Source organism: Lampris incognitus, chromosome 13 (genome assembly GCF_029633865.1).
Source record: "Lampris incognitus isolate fLamInc1 chromosome 13, fLamInc1.hap2, whole genome shotgun sequence".
NCBI lineage: Eukaryota > Metazoa > Chordata > Actinopteri > Lampriformes > Lampridae > Lampris > Lampris incognitus.
Window position 1 is genome coordinate 42414976 of NC_079223.1, and position 12265 is coordinate 42427240.

At 51.2% G+C, this 12265-nt stretch overlaps 1 protein-coding gene across 1 annotated transcript; it reads left to right on the forward strand.

Moving 5' to 3' along the window:
• Positions 1 to 2527: 2527 nt before the first annotated feature.
• On the forward strand, positions 2528 to 6312 carry zfp36l2 (zinc finger protein 36, C3H type-like 2). The gene is made up of 2 exons (XM_056291544.1): positions 2528 to 2858; positions 3166 to 6312. The coding sequence occupies exons 1-2, from the start codon at positions 2769 to 2771 to the stop codon at positions 4414 to 4416; spliced, it is 1341 nt and encodes a 446-aa protein (XP_056147519.1). The 5' UTR covers positions 2528 to 2768; the 3' UTR covers positions 4417 to 6312.
• The last annotated feature ends 5953 nt before the right edge of the window (positions 6313 to 12265 follow it).

Genomic DNA, 12265 nt, shown 5'->3' on the forward strand with positions numbered 1-12265 from the left:
AGACTCTTCCATCTTGAGGTTTTCACACTCGCCTCTACCTACCCTGCTTACGTAATTAGAAGGACGGGACAATGAGCTACTGTCCTCTGTGTTTGTGTGTGTGCACGTGTGTGCACGTGTGCGTGCAATAAATGCGCGCGCACGTGCACACCCAGACAGCTGGGCCCTTCTCCCTCCCTGGTAGCTGTGTTCCCTGTTACAGTAAAGATGATGTCATGTTTTGGAAAGCCTGAACATTCCCTAATAAAAGCAGCCGTGTGATGGGAGAGCGGTCTCTGCGGATGAAGACGTGTTTAAGGGATTTCTCGGGAGACGAACCTCGCATGTGTCTGTCCTTCCCATCAAGCCGTGTATCACAAGCGCGCTCGGGGGTGGGGGTGGGGGGGGGGGCTCAGCGTCGGTAGCAGTAGAGCCCCAATAGTTATGGCACTTTTTTTTCCACTTTTTACTTTTTCATATATATATATATATATATATATATATATGCCTAAATCATTCGGCTCTTGAGTGAATATTGAGCCACGCCACAGGAGAAAAATGTTGTCATTTTTGTGAGCATGTTTTTTTTTTTTTTAGTTACGTTTCAAAACGGGAAAACCACCCAGCCTTGCAGAAACCAGCGTTTTCAAATGATATGTGCACGGGACTCTTTTTGCACAGTGCCGACCAAAATATCTGCCTCTCGCGCAGCCTGAATATAGCACCCTGCGCTGGGCTGGCGGCTCTGCAGCCGCGTCCCGCCGCGGCTTTCCAAACTTCACACGACTCCGAGCTGTTGATGAAGCTGACATTTCCATGTGAACACGCTGTCACCTCTGAAAGGTTACGTCACGCTGAGACAAGGCAGCTCATTACAATGCACGTCAACGGCGCTCGCGCTCTCTCTCTCTCTCGCGCTGTCTCGCCCCCCCTCCCCCCCCCCGCGCTCTCAATTCAATTCAACAGGGCTTTATTGGCATGACCATATTCAGTCACACGGTATTGCCAAAGCACAAGGTACAAACAGTACAGTACAGGCTATAACGTACAAACGATGACAACAAAAAAAGTTGCCGTACTGTGACAAACAAACAAACAACCAGTTTAACGATATTTAATAGTGCAAACGTTAATTGGACTTGAAGGACAAAGAGGAGAAGTACAAAAAATAGAAAAGGGAAAAAAACCTGGCGCGCGTGCGCAGGTGTGTGGATATGCGTGCGCGTAGGAGTGTGGGTGCGTGTGTAGGCGTGTGTGGGTTGGTGTGTGGACGGGGTGCTCGCTCACTTTCGGCTAACGGCCAGTTTCTCTCTCTCTCTCTCTCCCTCCCCCCCCCCCTCTCTCTCTCTCTCTCTCTCTCTCTCTCTTTCCCTCTCTCACACACACACACACACACACACAATTTATCTTGCTCTCTCTCTCTCTCTCTCTCTCTCTCTCTCTCTCCCTCCCTCTCTCCCTCTCTCTCTCTCTCTCTCTCTCTCTCTGCCTCTCTCTCCCTCTCTCTCTCTCCCTCTCCCTCTCTCTCTCCCCCTCTCGCCCCTGCCTCCCGGACCGCTGTCCCGGACAGCAGGTGGCGCGCTCGTCCGTTTTAACGTCCACTTCAGCGTTTGCTCTCACGGGGGCAGTGTTGCTCTGTCCTTTCGCAGGCAAGACCGCATTCCTTCAGTGCCGGTCGCTCTCGGACTGGCGTGGCAGAAAAGGCAAAACACGTTTCCGAGGCGCTCGGACGAGTGGCCTGAAATGATTTCCCGAGAGCGAGCGAGCGCGTCGCGTTTAGCCGGACTACGCCTTTATCCTCTCGCGTATCGGCGCGCTGCAGACTCGCCAACGTCTAAGCCTTGCCTTCAGACTCGCAAGTCGAGAGGGAAAAGATATTTAAGTAGGTCATTTTGTACTCGGGAGTGTACAAACCGTCTTGTTTTGTTTTGTTTTTCCACGTCTGGTCGACTGGAATATGTTAGTTCGGCTGTGGAAGTTGATTATGCAACCGCTCCATTCTAAAAATTGAACTGCACTCTGCCTGTACTCCTCTCTCCTCATACTTGTGGTCTCACCCCCGTCCACAGAGACCCGGGGAGGGGAGGGGGGGGGGGTGAGGGGGGTGTGGGGGAGCCATCGGGAGAGGGAGAGAGCTGGAAGCGAAGGAGGGCTTTCTTTCTTTCATTATAAATAATTTTTTTTCCCGAAAAGTGAGCATCAAATTGTGCCGCATTCTTTCACAGCGCGAGTCAACCCCCAACCCCCGCGCGGCCAAATGCAAAACCGACTTCCACAAATTTCGTTGTTTGATTGAGAGGGAGGAGGGGGGGGTTTAAGGGGGGGGAGAAGGAGGGAGGGGGGGTTGGATTTCAAGGCGTGGCGCAAAAAAATAGGCGGCCAACCAGTGAATGGAAGATTTCGGAGAAGGGGGCGTGGCCCCGGGGGAGAAAAAAAAGTTTCTACAACTCTCGGAGTGCCCCTCCCCCTTCCAGCCTCTCTCCAGCCGCCACCGAGCGTTTATATACATGTGCAGAGTAGGAGCGGGCAGTGAGGCACTCCGGCTCAGCGCTTCGTCGAGGGGACAACAACTTCCAACACAACGCTTTTTTTTTCCCCCCCTTTTTTTTTTTAAATTTCCCTGTTTTCTCTCTAACGGTGCCTACCGCCGGAATTGCACATCCGATTCTTTTAAGAAACTTTTCAAGACTTTTTCCCCCCCTCTCCCCCCCCAACAAAAAAAAAAAAACCAGTCGTGGCACAATCCACACTCGCTGTTCCGTCTTTACGAGGATCCTGGCTGGTCCTACATGAGAGAGAGGGTGAGACGGCAAACTCCGGGAGAAGACATGTCTGCAACCATTTTGTCCACTTTCTACGACATGGACATGCTTTACAAGGTAAACTCCTCTAACTTGTGTCTTAGCTGACGGCGCCTCTTGCAAAGGGTCCCGCTTTTTGGGATTTTTTTGTTGTTTTTTTTTCTTGTAAACGCGGTGTTTTCGGCCCTACGTCACCTCCAACCTGTTGACTGTCAGTAACGTCGTTCTGAAGTTTGGCGCACTCGAGAAAAGTTTGCAACTCGAGAGAAACTCGCCGCTTTGTTTTTGTTTCTTTCTTCATTTTAGGCTGTACTTTTGGAAATGCATCGCTAACTTCTCGTCTCCCCCTTTATCTCCCCTTTACCTCCCCCCCACCCCCCGACAGCATGACAAAAGCATGAACATGAACGCGATCCACATCAACAGCATGCTGGACAAGAAAGCGGTCGGGGCCCCGGTGACCTCCACCACCGGCTCCAGCAACTCCTTCGCGCCGGGATTTTTCCGCAGGAACTCGACCAGCAACACGGAGTCGACGAACAACGGCAACAAGTTCTCCGTCGGCTCCTACAGCAACCTGAAGGAGAGCGGCTGCGGCGGCGGAGGAGGAGGAGGTGGTGGCACGGCGCTCATGAACAAGGAGAACAAGTTCCGCGAGCGGGCGTACAGCGAGGCCGGGGAGCGCGGGCAGCAGCAGCAGCTGCAGGTCCTGCAGCAGAAGCCGGGCTCCCAGATCAACTCCACCCGCTACAAGACGGAGCTGTGCCGGCCCTTCGAGGAGAACGGGGCGTGCAAGTACGGCGAGAAGTGTCAGTTCGCGCACGGCTATCACGAGCTGCGGAGCTTGTCCCGCCACCCTAAGTACAAAACGGAGCCCTGCCGCACCTTCCACACCATCGGCTTTTGCCCGTACGGGCCGCGGTGTCACTTCATCCACAACGCCGACGAGCGCCGACCCGCTCCGGCCAACGCCAACGTGCAGGCGGGGGAGCAGCCCAAGACCTCCGGCCGGGATCTGTACGGTCAGAGGGAGGCGCTGCCGCAGCAGTCTGCGTACAACCAGAGAGACAGACCAAAGCTCCACCACAGCCTGAGCTTCTCCGGGTTTTCCACCCACCACGGACTCGAGTCGCCCCTTCTCGAGAGTCCGACGTCCCGCACCCCGCCGCCGCCCTCCTCGTCCTCGGCCACCTCCTCCTCCTCCTCCTGCTGCTTTTACGAGGAGGTGCTGTCTCCCAGCTCCATGTCGTGCGTCAACAGTGCCTTCTCTTTCCCCGGGCAGGACCTAAAAGCCTTACTGGCTCCCCTGGCTGTTCACACGCCCGCCGGCTACGCCAACCACTCCAGCAACGGCTCCTACTACGGGAGCATGCACGGCGGCGGAGGCGGCGGCGGCGGCGGCATGTGCCCCCCTTCCCCCACCTACAACCTAAGCCACTTGCAGTCGCTGCGCCGCCTGAACGAGTCGCCGGTGTTCGAGCCCCCTCCCAGCCCGCCGGACTCGCTCTCTGACCGGGAGAGCTATGCGAGCGGGTCCCTCAGCTCTTCCGGAAGTATCAGCGGCTCCGAGTCTCCGAGTTTGGATGCTGGAAGACGTTTGCCAATCTTCAGCAGGCTGTCGATTTCAGATGACTGATCATCCTTTTTTTTTCATTTTTTTTTTCATATTATTTACAACGGATGAAACGTATCCTTGATCTGGCATTAGTTTTTTTTCTTTGTATGTAATATGATAGCTGTAAAAAAAAATTTGTAAAAAAAAAAGAGAAAAAAAGTAGATAGCAACAGAAGCCATTCCATCAGTGTCTTTGCCCAAGGGCTACGATTTCATGGCAGCCCCATATTTCCCCTCTATCTCTCAGGCGAGGCACACTTTTCCTGGGATAGATGTGTAACATGACTTGACAAGAAGAGACATTAAGCGGTTTCAGATTTCCTCCATCCTGCCAAGAATATGCCTTGACAAAAAAAAGTAACACTTGTTTTTTTTTCTTCTTCTTCTTCCTTTTTGTTTAAAAAAAAACACATTTCTGAAAGCTTCAACTTCCATTCCAGACTTTTATTCTGTCTCACAGCGCCACCCAGTGGTTCGTTTGGTTAGTTCTAGTTAGTTGTTGCTTGGTTAAAAGCACTCTTGCGTTCGGTTTGTTTGGGGAAATCACTGCTGATGGTTGAATATATATTTTTTTAGCTGTTTTTGAGTGATTACATAGCAGTGTGTAACTGGCTATGGACTATTTAACTTATTTATTGTGAGAAGTATAGGCTACATTGGTAATTTGTGTCCATACTGTATTTATCAAGTATGATGAAGCAATAGATCTATATTCTTTTATGTTTAAATTATGATCGCCATTATTAATCTGCATAAAGTGGAGTGTATGTTCTTTTCACAGTAATATATATTGTTTGTTTTTTCTCCTTTTTTTGTTTTTTTTTTTGTTTTTTTTGTAACTTCACTCGGTTATTTTTATTGTAAATGAGTAAAAAAGATCTTAATTTAAGAGAACGTATGTGATATTTATTTCATTAATTTTGTTTCCTTGTTTACGTTTTATTAAAGGTTTGCGTGATTGCTGTTTGCTCCTGAGGTTGCGTGTCATGTGCTGTGGAAGGCGTTTTGGAGAATCCCTATTTAGATGTTTTCTGTAGAATGTAAACAATGTGGTTGTACAGACCGTCCAAACCTTACTTTTTATACATATGCATATATATATATATATTTATATATATATATGTATGTATCTTGATCAGACTTCAGTGACAAAGAACCCAAGTCAACAAATTAACCAAAAAGTATTTTTGTTTTTTCTGTTTGCACGAGGTCACACTGTGATTCCAGCCACGTGCTAAAGAATGTAGCAACCCCCCCCCCGCCCGCCCCCCCCCTCCCGTGCCCCAGTATTATTGTGTAGTGCCTATGGGGCCCACCATCCTGATATGCCTTAAGATTAACCAAATAAAGTATTTTCCTACATGGCATCTTTTTACACAAGTTGAACTGAATGTAGTGTTGGATTCTGAAATTACTTGTTTGAAGGTTGTTACCACTCACAAGATATTCTGGCACAACAACCGTAACCTTTTTCTCTTTTCTCTCTTTTTCTTTTTTTTTTGTTTTTCTCTAAGTCCCCATTCCTCTCTATACTCTGATTTTTCTTTTCTTTGTGGTTTTGTTTTTGTTTTTTTCTTTTTTTGGTTGCTTCCTTTCCTTGTTTGTTGTTTTGTTTTTTCGAGATTGAATCTAGTCTGAGTGTTGAACTTGCTGGAGGGGGAAGTGGTTGAACATGTTTTGGTTTGTACATAGTAGGTACAGGGGATGCGCACTATGTACTTTTGACTACTTTATCAGAAGTAAAAGCTTTTTTTGAATGTAACAAAAACGGACAAAAAGACGACATTGAGTTGTAATAAGTTTTTTTTTTTGTTTGTTTTTTGGGGAGTCGGTTCACTACAATTGAGTGTGAGACTGTTAACTTTGTACTGTATATTTTTTTGTAGTTCTCCCAATAAAAATCATTTTGAAAGAGTTCCCTCGGTGTACCGTCTGGGTTTTCTATGAAGGCCGGGCTGGGAGGTCAGAGGGTCCTATCTAGCGGTCCCGCCAGAATGCAAATGATGAGTTCCTGTTTGGCGAGCGCGAGCTGTTCCTGTCGTTTTCAGTGCACGGTTTGAACTGCGCGAGGTTTCGTGTTGCTCGACACAGAAATACGAGTAATGGTCCGACTGCGGCGGTGTAGCTGCGGAGGCGTGTGTGCGTCGTGCATGCTGGCATGGCCCTGGAAAGCTGCTTTTCATAGTAGGGCCCTCTGCTGCCCTGTGACACTACTTGGATTCGGGCCCCTTGCATGCCTGTGAAGCATGCGCAGGCCGGTGTCCCGCGCTTCCTGTCAGGCCCGCCCGGCGCTGCTGTCAGTGCAGGGAGAAGAGGAGGGCCCTCGAGTGTTTGTTTTCGTCCAAGAAATGTAGTAAACACATGGGTTGCCCACGCGGGGCTGACGAGTATGAAAGTGTAAGAAACTTGATTTATACTGGTGCAGCGACCGCTCACACTGCTTTACAGTGTATACACACACACACACACACACACACACACACACTCTGAGGGTGGAGGCTGCCATGCAAGGCGCCAACCTGCTTGCTCATCAGGAGCAGCTGGGGTGGGGGTGTTCATCGCCTTGCTCAAGGACACTTCAGCACGCTCTCTGGAGATCAAACCGGCGACCGCCCGACGACTAGACGAGCCGGCCGCTCCGCCCCCCGAGCCGCGCCGCCCCCCGTCATCTTTTATCTGTGTGCAAACATGGAAATGTATCACCACTTCCCCAAAAATCCCTGGTACCGCGTAGACTGAGTCCGCGTGTGTGTGTGTGGTGCCGTGTGTAAATAACGTCTTTGGTGCTGGAATGGAGTCAAGACAGCAGCGAGCGGTGAGCTTCCTGCCCCGGAAGTTGGAGACGGGGGGAGGGGGGGGGGATTTAACGGCAGCCGTGTGCAGGAAGCCTGAGCCCACATCACAAAGAGGGGGGGGGGGGATTGAAAGGTGCCCGAGTTTGGTTGGTTTTGGTCGAAGCTGCGTGTCTGGATCCTGGCCCTCGGGATAACATCTGATCTTCGAATTCGTGTCTTGTGATCCTCCTCCCTGACCTGGTGACCGCCGCCACCCGTCGGAAAAAAAAACAACCCGTGCGGGGCGAGTGGGCCGCTGGAAGTTGGTATGACTACGGGAGAATCGGGGCCCGTGCTGCAGAGCTGGCGGCTGGCGTCGGCGTCACATGACCGACCTGCTGCTTAACCCCGAGCTGGACACGGTTCCGCTGGGCAGCGACGCGTCCTACCTCAGACCCCCTTCACCACACCTCGTACTAGTTTAAGGCCCGGGAAACCTGAACGAGCCGCCAGCTCCCCGGTGACCCGTGAGAACCTGCACCTTTACTCCTGGTTAAACCCGCTCTGTGGTGCCGGGAGCAGGAACCCAGGACCCGGACGCAGGCGGCGGGGCTAGAGCGACGACTTAACGGTCGAAAGTCCAAAATAACACGGCAAGGAAGGCCGGAGGACAAGACGTGAAGCGCCAAGCTAACATAACGACCCGACGAAGAGCCAGGGGCGACCCGGGGGGGGGGGACGGGTGAGCGAGGCAGGGGGCGGGAACAGAAATGGCAAGACCGGTGAGCCTTCAAAATGAAACAGGAAACCCAGATAACATAACTATGACACATTTGACATCTGGCCTGTGAAACAAGCTGCCCCTGTAGTGGAAAAACGACCCCCCCTCGCCCCCACCCCCACCCCACCCCCATCATTGCAGTTTTCTATGACTTGGTCAAATGAAATCCTCAGGCAGTTGGAGAATTCAGCTCCGACGGGGCAAGGTGTGCAACTGTGAATACATCTTTTTTTTGGGGGGGGGGTTCCCCCTTTTTCTCCCCAATTGTACCTGGCCAATTACCCCACTCTTCCGAGCCGTCCCGGTCGCTGCTCCGCCCCCCTCTGCAGATCCAGGGAGGGCTGCAGACTACCACATGCCTCCTCCGATACATGTGGAGTCACCAGCCGCTTCTTTCCCAGGTAGCAGTATCGCTGTGGCCCGGACCCGTCCCACACCTGACACTTCTTCATCCGGCCCACATACCGAGTGGATGATGACACTTGGGCGGTCCGCTCCTGTTTGTTTGCCAGATCTGGGCCAGAACCAAGCCATAGCATGTGCCACATATTTGCCAAAGGTGGCCCACATTTGTTTTGTGATATCTGGGCCATATTTGCTATTATACATGAGGGCCACTTCAGGCTCACATCCATGTTGCCAGGGCCAGAAGAAGGCCATCGGTGCCGCATCACTGCCTGAAGTGGCCCACATCCGGATGCTATCTGGGTTTCACCTGACAGTGAAGAGTTTCACCAGGGCGACGTAGCGTGTGGGAGCATCACACTACGTCCCCCCCAGTTCCCCTCCCCCCCATGAACAGGCACCCCGACCGACCAGAGGAGGCGCTAGCGCAGCGACCAGGACACACACCCACATCCGGCTTCCCACCCGCAGACACAGCCAACTGACCAACCCGGAGGTAACGTGGGGATTCGAACCGGCGATCCCCGTGTTGGTAGCCAACGGAATAGACCGCCACACCACCCTGATGCCCCGGATGCCCCGGACTGAGAATACATCTCAAAGCATCGCTGCTTCGTTGGATTTCCAGGAGCCTCTCGAAGAAGTGTTTTCAACAGGCTATTCTGTCAAGTTGTCAGGGGCAGCGAAGTCATTAAGAAAATAAAGGGGCAGGAGCCATGTGGTGCCCGGGTTCATGCCAAGATAGGACTGTCTGATAGCAGCCCAGCAAATATTTACTGTGTCCCTTCGATTTCATAATGAAGTGTTTATCAGAGCAGAGCCAACGGGCTGCACAATGCAGCGGGCTGTGCCAAGAAGGATCCACATAGTACGTATGTGTGTGTGTGTGTGTGTGTGTGTGTGTGTGTGTGTGTGTGTGTGTGTGTGTGTGTGTGTGTGTGTGTGTGTGTTAGCTTTTCCATCAGCACATGCTTATAGTGTTTGATGGAGTGAATGAAAGTCAATGGTCAATGTATGTTATGTCTATAACAATGCATTTTTTTAGGACGTCTATATGATTATACTCTTGTGTGTGTGTGTGAGTGTGTGTGTGTGTGTGTTAGTGTGTGTGTGCGTGCTCGTCTGCGAGTATGTGTTTGACGTGCATTTGCTGGTTAATGGGTCTGGAGCTCCTACAATGAAAGGAAATACTCTGACTTGTGATTAGGGCAGGAAGAGCTCCGGTCACTGACCACCACCCATTTCCACCTCTTCTCTGGCCCGCTGTTTTTCCTACTCCTTCAGTTCCCCTCTCCTCTGTAGTCCGGGGGGTGGGAGGGGGGGGGCTGCAGGCCTCTAGAAGTTACTATTTGTGTTCTGCTGCGCTGCATAAGGAAGTTTGGCTTGTCTCGGTATTCCTTTGGCATGCTCAGAGCAGGCCCGGGTCAAAAAGCATCTGCAGATACTTTTTTGTAGCATGCTTTGTCCTTCGCTGGTGCCAGATGGGCGGGTTCAACTCCAGTGGGAAAGTCATTGGAAAGTTGTTGAAAATCACTTAAGTAAAACCTCCCTGTGACTGACGGTGTACCTGATGCCGTAGTAAATGTGACGGCGATACCAACTCTGTGGTGCCAGAAGAAGTTAGGAGAAACCCTGAAGGTAAGCTGCAGAAGTGTGGTGTAGTCCAGGCCACCGTACACTGGCGCCATTCAAGAAGGCCGCTCTTCATTTCGATAGGAGATCTGTACACCGGCCGGGTCTAGCCTCGAACGGGTGCACATCTACTAGACCAGTTCTGCTCTCTTCCCTCCGCTGACATTCCTGCAGACTCATATGTTCTGTAGGGGAATGGGTTTTCCCTGGTTTTGCAGAGCAGTGCTCGATACAGCGGCTTACAGCGTGGCGGCCGCCCGCTGTCACTTCTGGTACAGGAGGCACCTGTCTGGAGTCATTTGACTCGCTGCTGTGATTCTGCGGAGGTGTGTGTGGCGGACGTAAGATGGAGCCATCTGGATCCCCCACCACAGCCAGTCAGCCAGTCAGTCAGCCAGTCAGCCAGTCAGTGGACAAAAGGAAGCCCTTACAATCTATCTAAATTTGTCTCTGGATAAATCCGATGAATAATAATAATAATAATGTATAATAAATAATATATAATAATATTAAATATTAATTAAAATCATTAATATTAATGATAATAATGTGTAACACATAATATATAATAAACATTAAATATTAATAAAATAATTGATATTAATATTAATATTAATAATAATAATAATAATAATAATACTGTGATGGACTGGCGGCCTGTCCATGGTGTCGCCTCACCTGCCGCCCAATGACTGCTGGGATAGGCTCCAGCATCCCTGTGACCCCCAATTGGGATAAGTGGCTTGGATAATGGATGGCTGGATAATAGTAATAATTATTATTATTATCATAATAATTACAATAATAATGATGATGGATTACATTTATATAATTTACTTTACATTTACTTTATCTAGACACCCAATGTGCTTCACATTGAAGGGGGGACACTCACCTCAACCACCACCAATGTGCAGCACCCACCTGGGTGATGCACGGCAGCCATTTTGTGCCGGAACGCTCACCACCCATCAGCTTGAGGTGGAGAGGGAGGAGTCATTGAGCCAGTTACACAGGGGGATGATTAGGTGGCCAGATGGAGAGAGCCAGGTTGGAAATGTTGCCAGGACAACAGGAGACCCCCTACTCTTGGTAATAAGTGCCATGGCATCTTTAATGACCACGGTGAGTCCGGACCTCAGTTTCACGTCTCATCTGAAGGACGGCGATAAATACAGAGAATTTTTGTTGTTTCGTTGGAGTAACATGTTGTCCTTTTTTCGGGAGCGGGCGGGGGCTCCGTGGCTCTCTGCTGAAACCGAAGGGAGGCTAGGAGGGACAAAAGGCAGCGGGGAACACGCTGGTGGGCTTTACTTCAGGGCCCGGCTGGTTTCAGAGGCAAGGGGTCGTAACCACAGAAACATCTCGGATTCCCACTGGAACGACCTGAAGTCTCCCACTCCCCGCCGCTGACATTTAATCTCTCTTTCTCCATCATCAAAGAGGCCGCGATGAGCGAGAGACGCGCTCCTCCTCGCCCCTGCTCGCCATTAAACGCTCGGCCCCACCACACTCGACCAAGCTGACCTCGCTAGCTGGCACGGGGAGAAGCCCACGGTTGCTGCGGTGCACGCATGATGAATAAGGTAATGTTGTTTTCTTAAGCAGAAATCCGGCGACAGTCGGGGGGGGGGGAGGGGAGGGGATGGCGAGCTGGGGCGCGTTTGACCCGCGCTGCTCGGTCCGCCATGTTCTTCCTCCTCCACCGCCGGCTGCCGAAATGTAAATATTTACAAAGCATCTTGTGCTTGTGTGAGGCCTGAGTGTTTACCCGCTGATGGTTGCCGCTCCTGCTCGGCACTGATGACACACACACACACACACACACACACACACACACACACACACACACACACACACACACACACACACACACACACACACACACACACACACACAGAGCCCAGAGTAAACCCAGGACCTCAGCATATGTGTGTGTGTGTGTGTGTGTGTGTGTGTGTGTGTGTGTGTGTGTTCTAGTGTGGGTGTGTTTTTCATGTGGGTGTGTGTGTGTGTGTTCTAGTGTGGGTGTGTTTTTCATGTGGGTGTGTGGGTGTGTGGGTGTGTGTGTGTGTGTGCACACTGTGTGTCAGATGAGATCTTCCCTCGGTCTCGCCACAGTTTACTAACATCGGTCCCCTGGCTGTGTGTCAGGCCCCATCTCCGAGACCTGTCTCTGAATCAACAGTCGCACACAGCGAGGAGAGAGGCTGCTCCCTCGGTCTCCGTCCTCTGCCGGTGACGATGATCCCCAAGGACGGGCGAGCAGTGTGGGAGG

Coding starts and splice junctions, on each gene's coding strand:
- zfp36l2 (XM_056291544.1), top strand. CDS start 2,769: ATGAGAGAGAGGGTGAGACGGCAAACTCCGGGAGAAGACATGTCTGCA. Junction 2,859..3,165: donor ACATGGACATGCTTTACAAG/GTAAACTCCTCT, acceptor ACCCCCCGACAG/CATGACAAAAGCATGAACAT.